General features: G+C 38.1%; 1 protein-coding gene across 2 annotated transcripts in view; it reads left to right on the top strand.

Moving 5' to 3' along the window:
* Positions 1-426: 426 nt before the first annotated feature.
* Positions 427-26631, top strand: part of Fundc1 (FUN14 domain containing 1) — a 53212-nt gene continuing 27007 nt past the window's right edge. Inside the window, exons 1-5 of one of the 2 annotated variants that reach the window (XM_057759734.1) lie at positions 427-597; positions 1270-1426; positions 4930-5005; positions 15884-16012; positions 16639-17354. In XM_057759734.1, coding sequence (XP_057615717.1) covers positions 570-597; positions 1270-1426; positions 4930-5005; positions 15884-16012; positions 16639-16716 — 468 coding nt within the window. In that variant the 5' untranslated portion in view covers positions 427-569 and the 3' untranslated portion in view covers positions 16717-17354. Of the gene's footprint in view, positions 598-1269; positions 1427-4929; positions 5006-15883; positions 16013-16638; positions 17355-26631 lie in introns of those variants that run through there. The other variant, XM_057759735.1, reaches the window with a different exon arrangement.

The following is a 26631-nucleotide window of genomic DNA, read 5'->3' as shown; positions in this document are numbered from 1 at the left end:
AAAAGAGTTACTGAAGAAAGATCTAGGTTATTAGCTATCAAGCGAAGAGCAGGGATGAAATTTCTGTTAAAGTCAACAAGATTCTTGGAACCACTGGAGGCTAAAGATAGGACCTAAGGAGGCAATCTAATCAGAAAGACAGCTTCAGAGAATTCTGACTAAATGCTGGTTAAGGACAGTCTGCTGACACCAAAATGGTTGTCCTGTTCATTACCCAGAGCCGTTCCTCCATCTATTCCTTCAGCTTTAAAAAGAGAATAAGGAAATTTTCTCGGGCAAACTCTAGAGGGGTTGGGGGGAGTCCAGGAGCAGAGCACTGGACTACATTTCCCAGAAGCTCTCGTAGGGCGGGGACCCAACTAATCCGCCCCTAACCCTGAGTCTTGCGGCTGCGCACAAAGTGCTGAAGGGGCTGTGCTGAGAAGAGTGGGCGGTGACAAGACTGTCTGGAGGAGGAGGCTGAGGAAAAGGAGAGACCATAGACTTCCACCTCGGTCTAGAGCGCCCTTTAAAGTGTTTGGGAGAGGAGGGCGGGCGGGGACCACCCCGAACTGGCCGCCGGCGGTATCATGGCGTCCCGGAACCCCCCTCCCCAAGGTGAGCAGCCAGGGCCCGAAGTAGTCACTGGGACGCGGCCCACAGCTCTCGACCTGGCTCCTACGGTGCTTCTCCCTTCCCCTCCAGTGTTTCTGGGGCTTGGTGGCCACACAGCCTCTTTGAGCAACCCCCTTCCAAACCAAACTTCTCCTTCCCCTCTTTGCGGAACTCACCAGGCACCCCTACACCTACCAAGGCCGGATTCTGCCCTGCCCCCACCTCTAGGCCTTCTCCATTTTACTACAGTAGGGGGTTAGGAGGGTTGATTGGTTGGTTGCGTTTCAGTCCTGTCATTTCCGTGGCTGGATTCCTGACCTGTTCTTTCAGGGGAGGAACATGCCCTCTCCCCTATTTTCCCACGGACGGAAATGGACCCTGCTCTGACCTTATTCTCACTGGGCGAGTAACCACTCACTGCTTTGTAACTCACTGGCCCCTGCCTGCGCGTCCCTGTGTCTTTGTAAAGGAACTGGGGGATGATGGTATTGCTGTGCTCTTTACTCCTGAGGTCCTAGTCTCGGGATTGAGTTAATCTTGTTCATTCGTTTCTATGTGGCCATTTTTAGTTGTAGGCCAGACATGACAGTGAGTTGTCCCAGGTTTTATTAAAACAGTTTGAGAGGTTTCTGAGTATAGATTGATTCGATATTTTTCATTTTGTGTTTTTTAAAGACTATGAAAGCGATGACGAGTCTTACGAAGTGTTGGATTTAACTGAGTATGCAAGAAGACACCACTGGTGGAATCGAGTATTTGGCCACAGCTCGGGACCTATGGTAGAAAAATACTCAGTAGCTACCCAGATTGTAATGGGTGGTGTGACTGGCTGGTGAGAACCTTTTTCATTCAATTTCTGTGGGAACCTAGCTATTGTCCTTTTGTAAATGGGCCCTTCAAGCACACCTTTGGGGCTTTCCCCTGATCTAACTAGGTAGATCAACCTTCAGACACTCCTTGCTGGATTTTGGTGATTTCCGTCTGTCCCAGGCTCACCATAGTTCCACTCTTCCCCTGTTACCCTTCCTTTGATTCATTATCAAATTTCCAAATCTAACAAGTCAATTTTAAGTAAATTGTTACTTGCTGTTCAGTGCTAACAATTGGAAAAACCTATGAGAACTCCCATTGCAGAACTGGCCTCTAGGATTAGCAGCTCTGTACATAGAAGCATTAATGCTCAGCAAAAATTATTCATGATGATGCAGCGGATTTTATTTTGTGTGCTAGTTTAGATTCTGGTAGTGCTTTGAAGATCTGACAACATTGCTTCTGTGTTAGAGTTAGGGACTGATTACTTATTCTGCAATAATGTGCAGTACAATAAGGAGTGGTTAATAACCATTACCTGGGCAACAATTCAGATCACATGATAACACACCTATCAGTGTACTTTAATTCTGTTATTTTTGGAATGAAAGATTAACCAAATAGTAAAGGGCAGAACCAGTTCAACATTTTGAAAAATGTTGATGACTCTCTTTTGAAGTGACACTGCTTAAATTGTAAGCATTTTTCCTTTACATTCTAAGGTAAACATAGCTTGTGTTAATTAAAATACATACTTCCACATGGCATGGGTAAATGATATTTCTTCATGTGTGTTTTACATGTAACTTGGAATAATGATGCTCCCCTATGCCTTCTTGTAAATGCCCTTTTATAATTTAAAACAACCAAAAGCCAACTCTTGTGAAGATTCCATGGCACACAGGCACAATATTAATATTGTTTTATTGAAAGATCCTGCAGTTATAACAGAAATTTCTGCTGAGGGCCTTGGTCACTCCGATAATTCAGATAATGCACTGTAGGATGATAACACCTCTGTCTCCCTTAAATCAACTCATAATTTGTTGCCAGAGGTGATTGGTTAGATGGAGTCATGGCTAAAAGCTCGCTGTTAAAAGATATTTTAAAAATATTTGAGAAATAGAATTATAAGACTACTGCACATTTTCTTCTTCTAGACCAAACCTGATAAGAAGGCCCAGCCGGACAGTGGCGGTGCACACCTTTAATCCCAGTACTCAGGAGGCAGAGGCAGGTGGATCTCTGTGAGTTCGAGGCCAGCCTCGTCTACAAGAGCTAGTTCCAGGACAAGCTTTAAAGCTACAGAGAAACCCTGACTTTAAAAGCCAACCAAAGGGGGAAAAAAAGTTCATAATTGCTGGGTTTTCTTGAAAAACCTAAAGGCAGAACAGAAGTTATGGTTGTCTTAGTGACTGATGCTTTTTAGCAGTGGTACACAGCTTGGGGAACATCCACCTTGGGATAGTGTGGAGACTTCCTGCTTCTTTTTCTGAGCCTTTGTTACCAACTCCTGTATGAAGAAGACATTCTTGATAATGATAACACATACATTGACTTATTTGTATCTGCCAGGTATTCAATCCAGGAGCTATGTAAGAGTTTGTGTTTTGTTTTGACATTGATCTGCTTGTATGTGGGGCACAGATATGTCCCAGTACATGTGTGATGGTCAGAGGACAGCTTATAGGAATCAAATCTCTCTACCATGTGGGTTTTGAGGATCAAACTTGGGTCTTCAGGCTTGGTAGCAAGTACTTTTACCTACTGAGTCTTCCTATGGCCTGAACTGTGTAATAGGACACTGATATATAGGTGGCTTGTTTCTTGTTTTTATCTAGTCTGGGGGTAAATTCAGGGCCTTGCATATAGCAGGTAAGCACTCTACCTCTGATAGAAATTGGCAGTTACATAGGTGATTTGCTGTAATGACTTGGACTGTAGTGTAGATTCAATGTAAAGTTTTGAAATACTCTTAGGATATAACATTGGTATGTTTATGGTATAAAAGAGGAGCAGTTAATAGGCATGAACCTAACTTAACACATCACACCTATTTGAGACATGAAGGATAACCTGAGGAGATTATATTTAGCTGTAAGTGGGTAGCTGTAGGGTTTTTTGTTGTTGTTGTTGTTGTTGTTGTTGTTATTTTGAGACAAGGTTTCTCTATAGCTTTGGTGCCTGTCCTGTCATAAGAAGTGAAACCTAGTGTGAGAATAGGTAGGTGGTTGCTAGGAAATCTGGAGGCCTTTAAGACTGATTCTGGTGTTGTTAGAGCATGGTCTAGAAGCATGGTTATGGAATTCCAACATTAAATTACCAAGGTAATGATGCTCTTAAGAGTAGAAAGGAGGGCTGGCAAGATGGCTCAGCAAGTAGGCTTGATGCCAAGCTTGGTCACCTGAATTCTGTCCATAGGACCATAGGATTCACATGGTAGAGAGAATCAACTCATGCACATTGTACTTGGACATCTCTGTGTGTGAATATTCAGACACACCCACAGAGACAGCAAAAAATTAACAAAAGAGTAGAAAGGAAAAAATTTTAGAGATGGGGTTTAGAAAACTTTGAGTTAAAAAAGATGAAGAAATCTGAAATGAATATGAAGTGGCAATGGAGAATGGTACCATAACAGAAATTGGAACCTTAGTAGCAGTTGTTTTGACTGTGTTTGTGTCCCTGTGCCATGACTCAAATTGAAGTAAGGACCTACTGTGTTCCAGTATGACTTCATCTTACCTAATTACATTAACAGTAACCTTATTTCCTAGTAAAGTCTCATGAAGGACAGTAATTTGTGGGACACACAAATTCAGTGTACAAGGCTAAGGTTAGAACTCTGGAATTCGTTTGTGCAATTTGAATCTGGAATATTGAGGGGAATGTGAGTTCACTCCAGAGGTATAGGGTGGCACTCCATAGTTAGATGAGACAAAACAAGCTTAATCCAGAAAATCAATAGTATGAGAAATATGGGCGATATAGGGCATAAAATGACACAAAAGACAGGAAAGCTTTTCATAGGTAGAGCTAGGCAGGAATCTGTAGAATTGGAAAGATTAATAGCTCAAATAAAGATGATGATGCATTTGAAACTAACTGGGTTGGAGCTGGTTTAGGTAGAGTACATGTTGGCCAGATGTATGGAACACCTTGACCGCATGAAGCAAAACAAGGAAATGACTTACTGTGGGAAATTTTATCTTATATAAACAAATGTAGAAGGAGTATAATGAACTCAGTACTCACAATTGGTTTCAGTAGCTTCTATTTTTATTTTCCTTTTAAGTCTCCCTCTTCTCTCCTTTACTCATTTTGCAGCAAATCTCAGACATTTTAGAATAGAGTGTGCATTTTTAACTACCCTGTATGACTGCAGGAAAACACTGAAAGTTTATGAGCAGGCAAAGGACATTATCAAAAGAGATGGGAACACATTAAGCTTTTATTAGGAAAGCAATAAAATGTAGAAATTTAGTGTATCACTGTTCTTGTCTTTTGTTATTTCTGTCATTAAAGGTGTGCAGGATTTTTATTCCAGAAGGTTGGAAAACTTGCAGCAACTGCCGTAGGTGGTGGCTTTCTTCTCCTACAGGTATGTTAGACCTCTATGTACTTGCTTCTGCATATACTGGTAGCCCATGGGAACAGAGAATGTTAACTTCTTTAATTCCTGTTCATTTCAATAGAAGGTGGAATTTTTCTTTTAGGCATTAGTTTATGGAAAAACTATAATGAGTTTTAAAAGCTTGCATCTGTCATAAAAGAAAACAAACTAAATATTTCTAGATTCTTGAATATATGCACAGCATGATGAGTTATCAACTATTAAGAAGATAAGAAGATAGCTTTGAACTAGGTGTGGTTGCACACATCCATAATTCAGCTACTCAAAAGAATGAGGCAGGAGGACTACAAGTCCAAAGCAAGACTTCATCTTCAAACCAAACCAAACCAAACAGCTGGGGCTGTAGTTTAGTAGTTGAACCTTTGAATTTTATAGGTAAACTGGGATTATGGATGTGTACAACCACATTTGGTTTATAGATCACACTGTGTATTCATTGTATTTTTCATAAACTAATGCCTAGTTATGTCAAAAGCTGAGCAACTATTAACATTTTTCTAACACTTTTTTAAAAACCGAAGAACTAGAGCCAGGTGTGATGCTATATAGTAGGGTTTCTGTGGAAGAGTACCTTGGTGGATGGATTGGGGCTAAGGAATGGAATGCCACAGAGATTACACCACATAAGGGATCTCAAGCAAGAGATTTTTTGGGGTGGGGTGAAAGTCTCCCTTGGAGGGGAGAGAGGGGGGGGGGCGGGGGAGAGAAATAGAGCCATACAGAGAGTGAGAGAGCTATCTGTGATGGCTGGGACATTTTAAGGGTGCATGTGTTGTATTTGGTAGCTGGTGATGAAGGGACTGCTGGCCCTGAGTTGCTGAAGGCAGGCTGGGAGTGGAGGGGGACTGATTCCTAACAGTATAGGCCTGAAATTGCAGCACTCAAGAGGCTGAGAGGCTAAAACAGAAGGATCTAGAGATCAGGCCAGCCTTGGCCTACTTAGCTAGTTATATACTTTAGGGGGAAAAGAAGAGAAAAGAAAGAAGAAAGGAAGGAAGATGCAGAAAGTAGAAAATAAAGTTTAAAAATACCCATAATCCTACCCATAATCATATTTCTGAGACAGGTGGATTAAATTTTTAATTTTGTTCATCTTTTAGGGGTTAAAAATGCTTTGCTATTAGAGAATGTTTTGAGGATATTGTCTACCATTCATGTCTGATTGGTATGTGTTTTCCTCAAAATATCGTTTCCTGAAGAAGATCAACTATAGTAAATCTCATAATTGAAAATTTTTTGGAATGAGTGTTAGCAACAGTTTTAAAGATGGAGAGAACTGGCGGTTATACCAGATTTAAGAAATGATTGCTGTTTGTAGCAACCAAAATCTGACTCTAGTACCTAAGCCATTGATCCTGTAATAACCAATGGAGTAGTCACCTTCAGTGCAGAGAGATAGAACTTATGTGAATTATGCACTAATTTAAGTAGTGTACTAGCCAACTGTTTTAAGGATATATTCTCTATTAATAACAATATTAAGAGCGCTATTTCTTGTGGTGTAGGTAAAAGGATGTGATTAATTTCTAATTTGGTCTTTTCGGTGGACATTAGTGTTTACATGGAAGATAATTTTATTTAAGCTGATTTTGACTTGCATTTCTATAAAATCAAGGGCATATTTAAGTCTATCGGTAATTTGAAAACCGAGTTGTCATTTTTTTTCAATGCAAAGGGAACTAGACTGAAACAGAATATACTAAAACTGTTAACAGAATTGAATTGTGTGTTCGTTTTAATCTATTCGCGCCTTTTAGTCCATTTAAATACATTTGGTAGTCAAAGTTCAAGCCCACATTTTATCATTGCAACTTCCTGCTTCTCCAAGCTTGGGATTTTTGAAGTCTTGAAGTCCGAAGGGCACAGGTCCTGTCTGCATCAAACTGCTTTCACCCCCAGATACAATTAGCCTTGAAAAGGCAGTGGGAGGAACCTGAAAGAGAAGCTAGAGAAAGAAAAAGCTTTTAAGCTAATTGTCTCACATTCTTAGGCCTGACTCCATATTTTATAACCTTTGCTTATGATAAGTATTAGTTTGGGTTAGGACTTAAAGCTTTTCTATTAAATATTTTTCAGTAGGTATTTCTCACATTGCCTTCTTAAAATAGACATCAGAGCAGGTCTGAGTACAGTATTATTTCCAACTAATGAATCGTAACCAATTACAGAGTTCTCCACTCCCCCTGCTTAAGTTAAAGTAGACAATGATGTATGAGTATTTCAGCTTTTTAAAAGTTATATGTGCTTTTATATAGGGAACAGATACTTGTATAGCGCTTGTTGCAGATTAATTCTCTGCCTCCTTCTACCCCGATTTTCCCCTCCTTTGAAGCAACGATTTTAACTTTTCACAGAGCCTCCTTTCCACTGAGTTGATTGAGCAGTTTTTTGATCTATTACTAGCAGGTGTTCACTTGTTTTCATATTATGGAATATTTGTTGTTAGTTTTTGAGTTGTCCCATTCTAGCCCCACCTCACCTAAATTAAACACCTGAATGCTTTCTGGACACCCCCCCCCCCCAATGCCCTCTGGGCCCATCTTGAGTATTATCTCATAATTGTGTATGATTAAGTAACTGTGGGTTAAGTGAGCTACTTGAATTCATGTTTTTTACTGATACTCCATACCTCCTCATCCATACAACTCCAAACCTTTTTCTCTTTAGAAAACAGACAGGCAAATAAAAAGCAAATAAACCAGAATGAAAAAATAAATAGTCTTTATAAAATAGAAAAAGCACAAAAATACAGTTTAGGAAGGTTTGGGCTCTTATTTACAGTAAGAAAATTGTTTTTTTTCTTCTTTTGATGTATTCTTGTTATCTAAATCTCTCCTGGGAATATGCATTAGCCAGCCAGGTTAGTCTTCTGGAGAGGGCTGTCCCAGGCTCCTTTGTCCTGCTTGTTTTCTAGGCCTAGCATATGCCTGTTTTCGCGGGATTTTTCTTTCAGTACCATTCTGAATGTTTTCCTGTGCTCTGTCTTGGGTTGTTTCCTGTGTCTCATATATATTATATTGTTTTGTTTCCTATTTTCAAGGGACACATCTTTCCATTATTATATCTTCAAGTATTGCTGTGAAGGGACACCATGACCGCAGCAACTTTTATAAAGGAAAACATTTAATTGAGGTGGTGGCTGACAGTTTTAGAGGTTTACTCCATTATAATCATGGTGAGAAGCATGGCAGCATGCAGGCAGACATGGTGCTGGAGAAGGGGCTGAGACTTCTATCTATTTCTTGATCCACAGGCAACAGGAAGTGAACTGTGTTACTGAGTATAACTTGATCATTTGAGACCTCAAATCCCCCACACCTCCAACGAGGCCACACCTACTCCAGCAAGGCCACACCTCCTAATAGTCCCACTCCCTATGGGCCAAGCATCCAAACACAAGAGTCTTTGGAGGCCATACCTATTCAAACCACACATCAAGTAACTTCTGGAGAAAATAAGCATGGGTGGTATAATTTTTGAGATTTTGCATGTCTGAAAATTTCATTGAATCTCACATTTGAGTAATAGTTAAGCTCAGTGTAGATATTGCTACATTGTCTTCCAAATTCAGTGCTGCTGTTAAAAGTCTAAAACAGTTCTTATACCTGACCATTTGTATTCATACCTCCCTTCTCCCATGTCCTAGTAAATGCTTAGAAGATTTTATTGTGTGTGTGTGTCCCCAGTGTTCTGATTTGTGACATTGCTAGTTCTTGCTGTGGGCCTGTTTTTATCCACTGTGGTCCCTTTCAGTTCAGAAATTTTATTGATATTAGCAAACAAGTTCCTGTTCTATGTTTTTTGTTTTTTTTCTTTTTATTGCTGCCCTGCCCCTGTATTTCCTGTGATATGGATCTTCTGGACTGGCTGTCTAATTTTTATAGCCTATCTTCCTGATTTTTTTAGTTCTGTCTTTTTTTTTTTTTTTGGTTTATTTTCTGGGAGATATCTTCTGAAGACCTTATCTCCTAGCTGAGTTTTTCATTTCTGTTTATTTCTATTTATTAATTTATTGGTACTGAGGATTGAACTCGGTTCTCACATAGTAGGCAGGCATTCTACCACTGAGCTACATGTAGCCCTAGCCTGTGCTTATATTTTTAATTCCTCTGAGCTATTTATAGTTATTTAAAGAGATCGAGGAGGTAGACTGTCTTTATATGAAATTTGATCCTATCACACCATCTGTGATTTGAAGTGAAAATAAAAGGTTCTTAAAAGTGGCAGAGGCTAAAAATTATTTTAATTGCTAGGTGCTAGTTTGAAGTAACTGATTTTATAAGCTCTAGGTCTAGAGTGTTGGTTCAAATAATCTGTCATGCATGAAGTTCTTAGCATCTGAACAAACTGTTTATCAGTCTAGTTTTTCAGTGTTCCAGATAACACTGCAGTGATAGTTCTCTGTTTGCAGTACTGGAGATTGAAGCCAGGGCTTCATGCCTGCCAGGCAAGCCCTGTTTCACTGAGCCACATCCCAGATCTTTAATTAACCATTTGTTTTCATTTTTCACGTTCCTCTAACACAAAGCAAACATGTTGAAGCCTTTTTATTGTCAAGTGCTTCTAGTAAGTATACATTTATTGCATTTCCACTATCCCTTTATGAAAGTACATACCAATTTCCTTTCTTTCCAGTCTGTATTCTTAAAAGGAAATCACTAGGGCAGCCCACACTGGAGGAGTAGGAGTGACCTCACTGAGGACAAGTGTCTACATAAGTTACTTTTTTTTTAAGCACTCCTTGCATCTCTTCTGCCCTATAGTGATCAACGCTGAAACCTACTTATCAAGCGTATTTTTTTAAAGATTTATTTATTTATTATGTATACAACATATGCCTTGATGTATGCCTGCACACCAGAGGAGGGCACCAGACCTCAGTACAGATGGTTGTGAGCCACCATGTGGTTGCTGGGAATTGAACTCAGGACCTCTGGAAGAGCAGCCAGTGCTCTTAACCTCTGAGCCATCTCTCCAGCCCCTACATAAGTTACTTTTAAAAGTTTCTAGTCAGGGATAGTGGTATAGCCTGCATAGTTCCAACTATTAGGGAAGCTGAGGCAGAAGGATTATTTGATCCCAGGAATCGAAGCCTAGCTTAGGCAACATGGTGAAACCTTGTCTCAGAAAGAGAAAAAAAAATTGAAGACTTGTCTCTTCTTTATTTATTAATTTTTATTAAATTATACCAGTATGAACTTAGGTTTTTATTTTATATTTTGGGTTAAAATTTAAGTACCATTTTCTTGATCAAATTGTTATAGATTTAGCCATGGGAAGCTCTTTCAATTGTGCATTATCCTCTCTGACCATCAGTGTTCATGATATTCATTTATTCCTTTATTAACTCATATTTTTATTGTGTGCATGTATGTGTATATGGTGTATTCATGTGTGTAGGTTCACTTGCCCATGTCTTTGTGGCCTGAGGTTGATGTGCCCCTTCTTTTCTGAGGCAAGATTTCTCACTGAATGTGGATCTCTGTGTTTCTGCTTGATCACTTACTAATGGTGAGACTCACAAGTAGGAAGCCCCATCTACCTCCTTACAACTTCAAACAGCAGTAAATCTTTATCTGAAAACTTGATGCTATTTTTAACATTTCATTATTGTTTTATTATTGTGGTTCTGGGGATCTAACCCAGGATGTCCTTCCTACATGTCAGACAAGCACTCTACCACTGACCTGTACCATCAGCTCCTTATTTTTAACTGGGAAATTTTTATTCTAACAAAGCCTTTTTACCTAATTTCATTAAATATTGAAATTTTGTAGAAAAGTCAAATATAGTTCAAAAAGTGGTCATCATTGCACCACCTCTTCTCCAGTCTGCTGGTATGAATTTCTTTATAATTACATAGATAAAAGTAAACAGGACTAAAGTGGGTCCCGAATGGTCAATTCTGAGAATGCACTTGCCTGTTAGGTTAGATGTACTTGAATCTCACTGGGAGCAGATGATTTATCCTTGATCATTGCACTGCAGCATACTGCTCCGTTCAGACTGTTCCCCTTCAGTTTGACCAGGTCTCTCTATAAGGGCGATAGTCATAAACTTCTCAAGGAAATTGCTTCAGTGGTAGTGAGTTATATCCATGTCAGATGGAAACCATCCTCCCACTGATAAACATGATAGGACCCTTTGGGTTAATCTGGCCCAGTTACTTTGTTAGGGTATTCTTTGAATCAGGTTGGTTAATACAACTTTGGAGATTTAGTATTTATTCATTGTCTTTATCATCATTCATTCAGTGTTTCTCATTAGTCTTTTTGCATGACATCATTTGTGACTAGGGACACAGAGATTCACAGTTCACTGGAAGAGATAGATAGTGGCAAACAAATTTAATCATCTGGTCAAGGCCAAGCTGGATGTGTACCTGTGGTGTGGAGAGTACAGAGAAAGGCTTGAATTGTTTGGAGGTATTGGAAGAGGGGAACTTAGAGAGACATTTATGTTTTATGTATCTCAAGGTTTCTTAACTACTGTAACTATATGATACTTTATTTCAAAATGGAGTGTCTACAAAATCTTTTTCTCAAATTAACTGGATTTACTGACTTTGGTAGCAGCTACATTTTTTTTTAAATTATACATAGAATTGTATTTGTGAGAATTTATTTTATCTGTCTGATTAGATGGTCTCTAATTTTTAGTTGTGGGCTTGAAGTAGATCAGCAGTCACCTCCGGGAGTGAATTTAAGGTTTTTGTTGTTGTTGCTATTTTATCAACAATGTAATTTATGATACTTATTAATCTTTTAAAATTTGTAACTTATATTGGTAAATCTTGAAAATGACAGTTGAATTATGGGTTGCCAGTGTGTGGTAACATGGATAGTCTTTTGGCCATTCTAACCAACAACCAAAGCCATGTACATGGATGAAATTTTTCTTATTTCAGTGAGAAAAAAATGTTGAAATTCAACCTGAGGTTAAATATTACAAAAGCTTCAAAATAATCGACAAGTTTAATTACTCAGGCATATCTTTAACTTTCATATAGAAAAAACTTTCTGTGAATTTCATTGTCACTGCTGTGCCTATGATCCAAATCACTGTATCAGGTTTTAACAGAAAAGTTTTCATATGCCATTCAGTTTGATCACCTCTCTTTCTGAGGCTGGAGTCTGATGGGATAGCCGGTAAGTAAGTAGAAGAAGAACTGCAGATAAATTCCGATGTGGAGTTAATCATAGAGAAAATAAATCCTCAGATTCCAGTCAGACTCTTTAAATGAAATCAGATATTTTTGTTATTTCAAATATTTTATATATAGTTAAAAACCTACAAAGAATGCATGAGATTGATAGTGATTTATAATAGTATATATAGTTCAATTATTTACTTATATGCTTATTTATGTTTATATTTTAATTATACTGGTTACATCTTGCTGTTGTTCTTCCAATTTTTCAGTGGCCCAGTAACTTCATATTAGGTTTCTTAAGATGAATAAGCATTTAGCTGTAGTTTTATAAAAAGGACTTATAGTATGAAATTTATTATGGAAAAGAATTACTATAAAGTTTTTTAATTAAAATATAATTACATCATTACTCCTCTTCCTTTTCCTACCACCAACTCTCTCTATATACTGCTCTCTCAAAATTCATGGCCTCCTTTTCTTCGTTATTGTTGCATATATGTATAAATGCATTCATATAGAAGTGCAACCTGGCTCTCACTCTCTCTCCTTCTCTCTCCCAGTGTACACACGGGGCTTTGCCTCTCTTTCTCTCTCTCTATCTCTCTTTCTCTCTCTCTCTCCCTCTCTCATTTACCTCTGACCCCCGCCGCCATCTCTCTCTCTCCCTCTCTCTCCTTCTCTCTCCCGGTGTACACACAGGGCTTTGCCTCTCTCTCTCTCTTTCTCTTTCTCTCTCTCTCTCTCTCTCTCTCTCTCCCTCCCTCCCTCCCTCCCTCCCTCCCTCCCTCCCTCCCTCATTTAATAAATGTTTTTATGGCAAAAAAAAAAAAAAAGAAGTGCAACCTGCCTTGACATTTAGTGCTGTATGTAGTTTCAGGGATGGCAATTTGAAACTGGATAACCAATTAGAGGCTCTTCCCTGGGGTTGACTAATTCTTCACATTTCAGCAGTTGCCTATAATTCTTTGTCTAGGGGTGGGGCTCCGCATGTCTGTTGGTGTTGTCCTCTTTAAGCACACATATTGGTGAGATTTCTCTTCTCTTTCTAGGAGATAAGATCTCACAGCAAACTTCCTGGTCTTCTGACTCTTAGACTCTTCCCTTTTATTCTGAGATGTTCCCAGAGCCTTAGGTGCAAGAGTTCTGTTATAGATTTATCTGTCAATCTGGGTGGTATTTTGTAATACCCATCTACTGCAAAGGTGCTTTGATGAGGGTTAAAAGCTGCACTTATCTGGCTATCAAGATAAGTATTTAGAATGCAAAGTTAAGGATTGTGCTTATTAAGGAAAGTAGCAGTAGTAGATACCTCTCTAAGATCCATGATCTCACTAGTTCTAGGTGGTTGGCTAGGCTTCCAGTAAGTACCAGGTGTACTTTCTCTCAGCTGTGGAAGCCTTAAGTCCAAATAGATAGTTGTTGGTTTACTACCAAGATATGAGTGTCACTGTTTTTTACCTTTAAGAATATCTTCTCAGTCTGGTCATTGTTATGGTTCATAGGCATAATGGACGGGTAGGAATATTGATTGTTTTCCTCCCTTGGCATTTTGTATAGTACGTTTCTGTTGCTATGAGAGTTAGAGTCCTCAGGGAGGAGACTTCAGATTAGACATAATTTGGATCCTCCAAGTCCTTTGTTTAAAGTGCATGTTGTGTTCATCAATACATACTTTCAATCTCTGGGGGACAGCCAAAGGCAATAGCAATAGCATATATTATTTTGGGAGTCTCTTGGACTCCCCTGACCAACTCAAGATAACATTTTTCATGTCTAGTACTGGAATTTTTTTGTTTAACAGTCAGTGGCTCCTAGGGTAGTGCTGTCAGCCCAAGTGGCATAACTTTGTGTCTGTGGGGGTACATATATGTGTTAATATATATGTACTCTATATGTATATATAAATACTAATGTGCATTATACGTAATTTTCAGTAAATAAAAAGTAATATGATTCCTTATGGCTTTTTCAAACATCTATAGTGCTATTTTTCCCTATCCTCATGCCCCTTGTTCTGTACCCACAGAGACTTAATTACAAATATTCAACTGACAGCTTAGACTTGTTTTTAGCTAGGTGTTCTAATTTAAATTAACCCATTTTTATTCATCTGTGTGCTTTGTGAGGTAATCTGGGGTTTGTTTACCTCACTGTGTACCTCCCCCATTCTGCTTGCTCTGCGTCTAATGATGTCTCCCCTGACTCCTCAGACTCCCATGACTCCACCCTTCTTTCTAGCACCCTCTTAGTTTGGGTCTCCAGCCTAATCTCTTTGTGCCTAGCTATTGGTCTTTCAGCTCTTTTATTAAACCAATCAGAAGGCACCTTGGTAAAGAAACATCTTTACAGTGTACAAAAAGACTATTCCATAATACCCCCCCCTTTCCAGTTAAGCCTCATGGTCCATTTTTCCCTTTCATATCATTTGTATTATACTATTCCAATTTCTAGCATATCCCATGCCTGTCGTCCCCTTTTTTTCTAATTTCTGTGGTTACCCCAGGTGATATACTCACATCTGAAGATTTGGACCTAGGAACCCCAGATGACAGAGAACATGCAGTGCTTGTCTTTCTGGGTCTGGTTACCTCATTCAATAAAATATTTTCTAGTTTCATCCTTTTACCTGCAGATTATTTCAATTTTCTTTTCTTTTGTTTAAAAGGCTCTCTTGAATGCAGGAGTTTATTTTTATTTTATGTACATTGGTGCTTTGCCTCTAGGCATGTCTGTATGAGAGCATTGAATCCCCTGGAACTGGAGTTAGAGACAGTTATGAGCTGCCATGTGGGTGTTGGGAGTTGAATCTGGGTCCTCTAGGCATGTGTGTATGAGAGCATTGAGTCCCCTGGAACTGGAGTTACAGACAGTTGAGCTGCCATGTGACTGCTGGGAGTTGAATCTGGGTCCTCTGGAAGAGCAGTCAGGGCTCTTAATCACTGATCATCTCTCCAGCCCTATTTTCATTTTTTTTTTTGTAGCGGAATAGTATCCATAGTATATATGTATCACATTTCATTATCCATTTGTCAGTTGTAGGACTTTAGCCTGTTTCTATTTGCCAGCTGTTGTGAACAGAGAAGCAGTGAACATTGATAGCTGAGCAAGTGTCTGTGGAGTAGGATATCAAGTACTATGGGCATATGCCAAAGGATGTTATAGCTGGGGCATTTGGTAGAGTTATTTTTAGCTTTTTTGAGAATTCTCCACACTGATTTCCAGAAAGGTGACATCGACTTTTAGTCCCAAGAGTAAATGGAAGTTCCCTTTTCCCCACATTATCTTAAGTAGATTTAGAGCTAGTGAAGATCCTTTATCAGGCTATTTTATATTTCTTTAATGACATGTCAACTGATTGCCTACTATTTCACATCTGTTTAATTAAAGGGTACTTTTTTAGTCATACTTCAGATAATCTATACTTTTAGCTGATTTCTATTCTTAAAGGTAGGATAAAAGCAGCTATTATAGTTATAATACAGCTTTTTGAATCTTTCCCAGCACATACTATATATACTTTTAGGAGTACTCCTAAGAGGAGTAGAGTCTTTAAGTCTTTGTTCAGTGCCTCTTGAATGAGTAAATTGGTAACTCAGTAACAGTTTCTTACGTAGAAGCTCTATGAATTCTTGTAAATCTAAATGACCTTCTACTTCTGGGATTTGACAGTCATTTTTATTGCATGTTTACAGGTTGCCAGTCACAGTGGTTATGTGCAGATTGACTGGAAGAGAGTTGAAAAAGATGTTAACAAAGCAAAAAGGCAGATTAAGAAACGAGCAAATAAAGCAGCACCCGAAATCAACAATATAATTGAAGAAGTAAGACAATGAGCAATTTTGCTTTCTGATTTTTTTTTTTTGGTAATAGGTTTCAGTACAAATTATGACTGAGGATTGCATTGTTTTAATGATGTTTTAGATAGGTGTGGTGGATCATCTCCCAGCACTTGGGAGACTGAGTAAGGAGGATTGTCATGAATTATAAACCAGCCTGTCAGCCTGAGCTACAGAATAAAACTCCATTTCAAGAAAGAAAAACAAGCAAAAACAACAAAAGAAAATAATTGAGAATGTTATTTATCTTGAATTCAATAATTAAGAGTATTTTTTAAAAAGTGTACATTTTTTTGTTGTTAAATATATGATAAAGTTTACCATGCTTAAGTATACAATTCAGAGACATTATGTACATTCATCCTCCTGTACAGTCATTACCTCTATCCATTTGCAAAATTTAAAAATTGATTTTATTAAATACTATTTTCCCAAGTTTGCCCTCCCCTTAGTTCTCCATTCTCCTTTGAGACTCACAGGTAGAATGATCATAAGTAGAATTGTGCATTTGTCCTTTTGTTGTCTATCTTATTTCATTCAGTGTAATATTTCAAGCTTCATCTATTTTGTAGCATAATTAAGAGTATTTTTATTGACATTTTGATTTTTAGGCAACAGAATTTATCAAGCAGAACATTGTGATATCCAGTGGCTTTGTGGGAGGCTTTTTGCTAGGCCTTGCATCTTAAGGACTCGAAAGTTCTATCTTAGTGGATCCAACAGTGAGAAGAGAATTTGTGGCAGCAGGGCGATCTCTCAATGGCACATGACCCCAGAATCTCCAGAGAAAGGAACAACCAGCTAGACAATTGCAAATGCAACAGCTTAGCTTTTGCCACTTGAAGCTTGACAAGCTAATAGCTGCTGTAAGACAACCTGTGTGGTATGTAATAATAGTATTCTTGAACAAATTATGGCTTTTTCCAATTTTTTAATTTACATTTGTTTAGAAACTAGTCTATGAATATTGTCATTGGATATATGGAGACAGACAAAAAGCTATTATATGTACTGTCTGATAAAATATTACCCTGTCTTATTTTAAAAGTTCTTTGTGCTGTTTTAAAATATATATTGGCACTATATTGGCTGTATAGTGCCAATAATGTTTAAAAAAATGTCTTACAGCTTCAATATTATGGCTGACTTTTAAAAAATGTGTTTGCAATAAACTGAAAAATTGTGTTACCCCTTTGTGGAAGGCTGTAGAAACAATAGAATTATTAAGTTATTAAACTCTTCTGATGTATCAATCTTTTTTTCCTCATGTTTCTTATTTTGCTTATGTAGTATGTTTTACATTAAAGGCTTTTGTAAAGAAATACTACATGCCTAAAACACTTTTTCCTTCTTTCATATCTACAGTTTTTTAAATGTTTCCTTATATGTTCTAGTTTTTCATCTTTGTTTGATTTATTTATCTTTGATAGCCTAGAGAGAACTAACTTAGGAGGATGTTATTAGTTGGGTCATTGATACATTTTATGAACTTTAAATGCATCTAATTTTTTATTTCTAAAAATCCTAATTATAATTTTGGCCTCTTCACTAAAATGTACAGATTACTTTAAAATGCATAATAGTGTAATATGACTTTTTTGTCTAAAGAACTGTGATTTTCTGTGTAGTTATAAAATTATAGCTTAAATATAATCGTTTCCTTGATTGTGTGGCTCTCGCACATTGGTAGCCTTATGTTGCTTGAATACTAGGCTAGTTTACTTGTTTCTCAGGGCCAGTATCACACTTGCTCAGACCCTGCCTTGTCCTAGAAGAACTTTCAGTATTGTTAGTCTTGCTCTTAGAGTTTTCAGTTGGCATTAGGGAAAACAGCAGAACAGTATAGGTTGGGGTCTTCAGAATGGAAACATTGCAGTTATTTCGACTATCTCCCTGTGATAGGAAGCACCCATAGTATATCTTATGTATTGTAAATGTGTCATTTCATATTTCTGATATTGGTTACAAGCTTTGTGCTTTTATTGTTTTGAAGTTCTTTAAAATTGAGTATGGAATTGATTTTTAATTTCTTTTATTCCTATTAGTGCCTCATAGAGTGCTAAATAAAACTCAGTTTCTTCATATAAAGTGATTGTGCTTATAAATACTTTTTTGAGTTTTTCTCCATTTTTAACTGACTAAGCTTTTCATCGCTATTAAAGTAAAAGGAGCAAATATCTTGATTGTGTTCAGATCATGTTGGTAGAACCATGGTCCTGCTTCTGAGCACCATACCTGGGTGCTCCTATGCAGCAAGGCAGTCTACGTCAGAGAATTCCAGTCTCAGTTTTCATTTTGAACATGTTTATAGTGTCTGTTATTTGGGTGATATGCTAGAAGAGTAGGGAAACACAATGTGTCTGCTCTAAAGCTTTTAATTAGAGGCATTAACATAATTTAGTATGAAGAATTGTATAGCAATATGGGAGCTGTTTGCATAGGATGAGTGGAGAGAAATTCCTTTAAGAGTACAAATATACTATGAAAACAGAGTTAGAAATGGTGGTACACTGCAATAATTCTAGCATACAGGAAGCTGATGTAGGAGGATCACAGTGGCTGGAGGCCAGCCTGGGCTACATAATAAGTTCCTGTCTCAAGAAACAACAGTGGCTGTTTGTGGTGGTACTCACTGTTAATCTCAGTACTTAGGAGACAGAGGCAGGTAGATTTCTGTGAGTTCAAGACGAACTGGGTCTACATATTGAGTTCTGGGATAGCCAGAGATATATAATAGAGAGACCTTTGCTGTAGGATAATGCTCTTGTACACTGGAAAGGTTTGTCACTCATATTATTTTAATAGAAGGCTGATTGGTCAGTAGCCAGGCAAGATGTATAGGTGGGGCAGTCATGAAGACAGAGGCTGCTTGTTCATATCCCAGATGCCCAGATCCAAAATAATTACACAGAAACTATATGAATTACAACACTGCACAGCCAATAGCTTAGGTTTCTTATTAACTTACTCTTACATCTTAAACTAACCCATTTCTATTAATCTAAGTATTGCCATGAGATTTATGGTTTATTGGTAAGGTTCCAGGGCATCTGTCTCCTTCAGTAGCTACATGGCATCTCCCTAACTCCACCTTCTTTTCTCCTCTATCTCTGCTTGGAATTTCTGCCTTGCTCTATATGCTGCCATAGGCCCAAAGCAGCTTCTTTCTTAACCAATGTTAATAAAATATATTCACAGTATACAGAGGGGAACCCTACATCATCTTCCCTTTTCTGCCTAATTAAATAGGAAGGTTTTAACTTTAACATAGTGATATTATATACAACAAAACAGTTATCAAGCAAGGACTATAGTTACAATATTTAGTCCATTTACATTTGACAAATTAAGGAAAATATTCTATCATCCTATTTTTGTGAGTCCAAAGTATTATATCTAATCTATCTTTTATAATTATAACTATCTTTCTTCAACTCCATCAAAGACTCCAGAAGGATATAATATTACCTAAGTTAACAGAAAGTGCATTGTGTGCTACTTTCAAAACTCTAGAATTGAAAGAAACATCTTGCAGCCTGAACAGTCACCCAAAGTTCTTTGGTAACATTGGGGCATCCATCTTCAGTCTTCAACCCATAGTATCTGGCAGACTTTTCCATGAAGCAGGAAATTTCAAAGACAGTTCCACCTATATTGGCAGTTTATCAATCACATTTTTCTGTGTCCTGCAGAATATCTGGCAGACTTTCCTGAAGCAGGAACCTTGAAGGACTGTCTCACTTTCTTTAGGCAACTTCAGCAGTCATTTTTCTTTGGGTCCTGCATGTCCAATTCATACAGCATACCATCAAGCAGTCCAGGAAAGAGCAGTTTCTTGTCCAAATGGCTAACTTTGTCACGTTGAAGGTAAATCCCATAATGAGTTTCTTCAATACTCATCAACCTCTCTGAAGTAATTGGTACTGCCAGCAGACATGTTTCACTTCAGTAAAAGTCTTAAGTTTTTAAAATATTTTAAATGTCATATTCTGTTAGTCTTTGAAATATTTGAAGAATTCCTTTCCGTCTGAGATATATCTCTGTACATCTAGAAAACCTAACTAATAGGACTATAAGCTTGACTATTATAGATGACCTGTATTTTAATTATACATTACATTTTTAAATGAGCTGCACAAACACAATACCTTAAACAAGAATATATATATATATATATATATTGACCTTAATTATTCATGTCTATATCATATCCCCTTTAAATGTAAACAAACATTTATAAACAGTATTTGGGATTTAGGGCATAGTTTTGTCCAAACTGCTTCCTGCTTTTTGTTGGGTGAAGTATTTTTGGGGTTTGCAGAGACCTTTCAGGGGGGTCTTGTGCAATCAAACCACATTAGCCTGGAAGGAATCTATAGGTTCTCATCTTCTGTGGAAACAAAAGCAGAACCTCTTTTCCAAAGTAACATAGCCTTAGACTCAAATTTTGAAGTCAAGATATCTTTAAAATATATATATGCTGGTTTAACTTAGCAGCTAGTACAATGAAATGTCTCTGTACCTAGCTCACTCACAGTCAAAAAATTTAAAGGAACACAAAATATGCATAATCCAGACTCTCTGTGTATATTACATCTTTACGTGGCTTATTTTTCTTACTCTATTTCTTTTTTTTTTACAAGTTTTATATTTTATTATCTTTACTACTTTAATCTATGATTGTCTGTACTTTTTATTATAACTATCTATACTCTTTTTTTCTCTCTCTCAGGCCTGTGTACATTTATCCAACACTGTGACCCATTTAGAGGTCTTTTTCATCTGAATTTGTCTTTATTGTGTGTATATCTGTAATTATTTTCTGTCCAAGAGCGCTTTTTTAAAAAATGTTAAGTGGATGTGGCTAGAACCAACTCTGTGGCCCTGCCTGCTTGCTCTGTCCAGTCCAACATGGCAGAGGCATGTTCACTGCCCCAGCTCCAGGTTTATAGTGGGTCTATGTCACCATTAAGCAATTTGTAACATGCTGCTAACAGACCCCATTTAAGTAGTTGGCCTCCTGAAAGAGCTAGAGCTGTTTATGCAACTAGCATGAACCAGAAAGCCTTCCCTTAAAGAAGCTGTGCAGCCTTTGCTGCCAAGCCTGAGTCAATAAGACCTCTCTTAAAGGAGCCATGACGCCCCTGCTCACTGTAAGCAAACAGAGCCCATCCAAAAAAAAATGTTGCTACCAAGAAGCTGTGCTTAACTCTTGTTTTTCTGTGTCTAGAATTCCTCTCTCAGGTTTTACGTGGATGTAGCTGGCCCATGTTGTAGGCAGAGACTGCTCGTTTGTTTCCCAGCTGCCCAGACCCAAGTAATTACATAGAAATTATTTTAATTAAAACAGTTGGCCTATTAGCTTAGGTTTTTTTATTAACTAATTCTTACATCTTAAATTAGCCCATTTCTGTTATTCTGTATATCACCACAAGGCTGTGGCTTACCAAGTAAAGTTCCAACACCTGTCTCCTTTAGCAGCTACATGGCATCTCCCTGACTATGCCTTCTTTTTTCTCTCTCTGCTTGGAATTCCTGCCTTGCTCTATTCTGCCCTGCCATAGGCCCAAAGAAGCTTCTTTATTAACCAATGGTAATCAAACATATTCACAGCATACAGAAGGGAATCCCACATCACAACTAGGCTAGGAGAATTCTGGGATGAAGAAAGCCAGAGAGTCAGTCACACAGCCAAACACAGAGGAAGCAAGATGAGTATGTTGTACTGAGAAAAGGTACTAAGCTGTGTGGCTAAACATAGACAAGAATTATGGGTTAATTTAAGTTGTAAGAGCTAGTTAACAAAACAATAGCAACAATAAAAATAAAACCAGCCAGCAAAAGATAACACTTTTATTTTATTTCTAAATCTCTTGAGAGATGTTTGAAAATATTTGTATGCAAATGTAAATTAGTACCAGTACTCTGCCTTACTTTCCTTTCATCTCCTTGTTTCCCCTCAGGTTGTGCTGTTTCTTCCTGTAAATTGACCATTACCTGAAACAATTGTGTTAATCTGTAGTTTAGCTTGTATGGCATATGGAACTGGCTAAATTTCTCTTATCTGAACCTTTGGGGTCTGAAGTATTTTGTATTTCATATTTTGGAATATTTCCTGATTCAGTTTTTTTTTTGCTTGTTTGTTTTGCTATTTATTTTTGGTTTTTGTTGTTTTCTTTTCCTGTTCCTGTTTCTGTGACAAAATGCCTAGACCAAAGCAACTTAAGGATGGAAAGGTTTGTTTTGGCTCAGAGGTCAAGGGTATAAATAATCCAGTGGTTCTCAACCTGTGGGTCACAACCCCTCTGCAATGTAATCCTGCATATCATATTTATATTACGATTCATAACAGTAGCAAAATTGCAGTTATGAAGTAACAATGAAATAGTTTTATTTGTGAGGGTCACCATGAGGAACTGTTTTAAAGGGTTGCAGCATTAGGAAGGTTGAGAACCACATTATACTATAATCCATGATAGTGGACTAGTCAAGGTTGTAGGGGCTGCTGGAAGTAAGCCTGCTCAGCTAGCTTGCTCCTTTGTGCAGTCTAAGACTGAAAGCCTAAACACAAAATTCACTTATCTTTCATATACATTGTCTACATGTAGCCTAACAGTAATGGTAATTTTATATAATACCTTTTAATACTCAGTTAGGAGGCTGGGGAGTTTCTCTTGGGGTTGCTGCATAAAGTTTTGTGCCTCCATTTTGATTGTGATCTATCACATGAGCCAAGCTGTAGAATTTTCTATTTGAATATATCTAGCATGTGGACAGTGACAAAGTACATATTTGGTGAATGTTTTAGATTTTGGATTTGATTTTATTTTGGGGATATACAATCTATATAATGCTTTACTAATGGTAGGTGTTATGGAGTTCACCATCACTAGGTGGAGGAACACATGCTAGGCTTCCTTAGCCTTCTTATTCCCCAGGGAAAGGTGAGTGCACTATCTGCCCATTCCGCAGTCCCATGATGCAGGACAGTCAGAAGCAATAGGGAGACAAATCAAAGCAGGAACTTAATTTATTACTATGAACATCAGCTTGTATAGGTTAAGTGACATAGTGTGATGTGGGGGTACCTCCAGCCAGTGAGAGACAGCTGAGCCCTCCCTCTGGCTGGAGGGGTGTCTACCTAGATTTTGAGCCAGGATTTTCTCTGTCCTATAGGCTTCGAGGTACAGGCCCTGAGATAATTTTGGCCCAACAAACACAGGCTCAATTGAAATTATAATTATCTGAATTTATTAAAAACTGGCAGTATTGTGACAGACAGCTTTAATACTGAATCAAATGTGTGCCACCCAGAAGGGGCTAAGGAAAGGGTTTTTAAAGGTGAATACCACAGTTATCTTTTCTGTGGAAATTGTAGCTCTGTGAGAAACTGCTTCACTCCCCTCAGCTACATGAAATGCTTTCTCCACTGTGTACAGTGTTGAACAGATTTTACAGAAGCCAGAGCAAGTGGTTAAATATCTCACAGAAGTTAAACCATTTTGGGGAAGGGTGTAGGTTGTTAGAAGCTCAACTTTCAGAATTTTAAGGTAGAGGGCAGTGGCTACTAAAGAGGGTAATTGGTACAGAATGGGGTTTCTTTAGTTACACATTCCCCACTGGCTCTAGATCATGTGAATCAAATCATTGATTCATGTTGAGGTACAAGTTGATACCTAGTCTATAGGGCTAATGTTTTAACAGTTGATTTTTTTAAGATGGCATAGTTTTAGGTTAGTAGCACATTATATTCCCCGCTAGCTCTAGAACAGTGGTTCTCAACCTTCCTAATGCTGTGACCCTTTACTATATTACTTCCTCATGTTTTGGTGGCCCCCAACCATAAAATTGTTTTGTTGCTATTTCATTTTATAACTAATTTGCTACTGTTATGAATTGTAATGTAAATGTCTATGTTTTCTGGTGGTCTTAGGCAATCCCTGTGAAAGGATGGAAATAAATATCTGTTTTATCCAGGTAAAATTTGATAACCATGAAGTACGCCATTCAATTAGATCCCAGCCCCAGGACTTGAGTAGCCCTTTTGGTTGTTTTTTTTTTTTTTTTGAAAAAAACAACAGATCCTGGTGATACTGAGGGAGTCTGGAAGCCAGTATGGGCCCTGGTATCAATAGGTACCATTTCCATTTATCTCTTTTCCAGAAAGAAGGGAAGCAACTCATTCGGTAGAGGAGGACTGTTGTGGGGTATTTGTATACTGTGTGAAGATGTATTGCTGTGATTGGTGTAATAAAAAACTGAATGGCCAATAGCTAAGCAGGAAATATAGGTGGCACTTCTGGGGAGAGAGAACTCTGGGAAGGAAAAAGACTAAGTCACCAGCCAGACATGAGAGGAAACAGGAGGTACATGGCAGAGTGTAGATTAATATAAATGGGCTAATTTCATTTATAAGAGCTAGTTGAGAAAAGCCTAAACTGATAACCAAACTTTCATAATTAATAAGTGTGTTTCATTTCTTGCAGGCTGGTGTTCCTGATTAAAAAAAAAAAAGTATTACTACAGGGAACTTGTTTCCTTTAAACTTTTAGACATTCCAGCCTTTTTTGATGAAAGGGCAATGTACTCACTTCTATAACTGCTTCTCAGCTAGGAAGTCTTTGTCAGGACCCAGGAAGGCGGGAATGCCATTCCAAGGCCAGGAAGGAGCAAGATACATCTGTTTAGCTGCCCAAATTTTTCTGTGACACCTGGGACTAATGAAGTACAGGCAGCTTTGGAGCAGTCCGGAGTACTGGTTCAAAATGGGAACTGAAACTGGTAGGAAATCCCATTAGAAGTATCTGGTTTACATTGACTCCCTGGTTCTGAAGGACCATCTGAGACTGGCAGTTTGATGTCTTCAGTTGATTGGAAATTAGGGACAGATATAGACTAGGTACAGAAGGTGAAATTCAGGAACTTATGGGAAACTCTTACATTTGAAACTTCCATGCCTGTGTTCCTGGTAGTTGGAACAATAGAAGACCCACCCTCAGGAATAGGCAATAGATGGCAGAGCTTAGACTGATGACTGACAGGACAGCAATTCACCTGACCTGTAACAGTCAAGTTGTGACTCCCTGAAGCTTACATGATCTCTCTTTAATTTACAAAAACAGAGGTAAAGGTTTTAGGTATGTTAATATTACTGCTGTTTGTATTCTGTACTGGAATCCTCATAGAGAAAGCAGTTAACAACTGTTCGTAAACAGCTGGAGCAAACTCATGTCTTTGAGCCATAAGTAGCAAAAGCTTAGGGACCTAAAAAATGATTCTGGGTTAAAGTCATGAGCACTCTTTCCTCTGTCCCGAGAGCTGGAGATATCAGAGTTGTTTTCAGCACAATGAGAAGTACCTTTCAGTCTATTTTTGAAGACAACCAAAAGAAATTTAAATTTTCGGGCCTGTGACTTTGATAATAGTAGCCAGTAGTTTACAAAGGCTAGATTAATATCTTATCAGAATTCTGCTGGTCATGATGTTAAAACTCTGAACTTTTGAAGTCTTAACATCATGTATCATTTTAAGTCTTATTTTCACATACTTTAAATCAAAAAAAAATTATTTTGTTTTTCAAGACAATGTTTTTCTGTGTAGCCCTCCCTAGCTGTTCTGGAACTCTTTTTGTACACCAGGCTGGCCTCGAACTCTGAGGTTCGCCTGCCTCTGCCTCCCAAGTGCTGGGATTAAAGGTGTGCGCCACTACTGCTCGGCAACCTTAAATCGGTTTTTAAGACCCATATAACTTGCAGATACCTATCTTAAATTATTTCCTTAGACATCCATAATTTTTTTAACTAATAATTTACCTTAAGACACAGATGGTTGCTTACTGAGAGCAGTCATTGAAAAGAAAGGAATAGTAAAAAGTTACATTGAAACCTGTTTTATGGATATTTCTTTGAGTATGAAACCTGTCAGCAAGGTAAACTTTCTAGATTGGCCTTTCTCTGCGAGTAGGTATGGAAAAACGCAAGGCCTGATTTTTATATATAATAAGGACTGACTAGGCTGCTGTAGCCTCGGGAATATCTGAGAAGGATAAATTTGATCAGGAAACATAATCCAAATGCACTCTGTATCAGGGAAAACAGTAGAGTCTTACTCACTACCTGTATGGTTACCCTAGGCTCCTCCATGGTGATCCCAATGATTTTTGGGGCAGGCGGGGCAGGGCAGAGGTAGGCTGTCTTTGTGACACAACACAGCAGTAAGCCCTCAGCTGTCACACAGGACAACAATGGCCTTTGGTTGCAAAACCCAGAAGGTCTGAGAGATTGTTTTTTCAGTGGATGAAGAACTTGGGAAAACTGACCTTATTTGGCGAGGCAGAGTAGGGCAGTCAACACAAAAATGTTCCCAGTTTGAGCAACGTGTTGGCAGTTTATACTTTGCTCAGTAGTTACTGTTACTGCACAATCAGGGTGGTGTGCCCTATCATTTTTGGAGGCATTCTTAGTTGCTTCCAGGAGTTTGCATTTTTGTCTATCATGGGAAACTTTTTATTAAACATTTGAAATGCCATGTTCAGCAGATCTCTTGAGGAATTTGAGGGCAATTATTTATTACATTTACCCAATTTTAAACAAGCTTTATTGGTT

Source organism: Chionomys nivalis, chromosome X, assembly GCF_950005125.1.
Source record: "Chionomys nivalis chromosome X, mChiNiv1.1, whole genome shotgun sequence".
Taxonomy (NCBI): domain Eukaryota; kingdom Metazoa; phylum Chordata; class Mammalia; order Rodentia; family Cricetidae; genus Chionomys; species Chionomys nivalis.
Note: the sequence above shows the minus strand (reverse complement) of the source record. Positions and strands in the feature narration are given on the sequence as shown.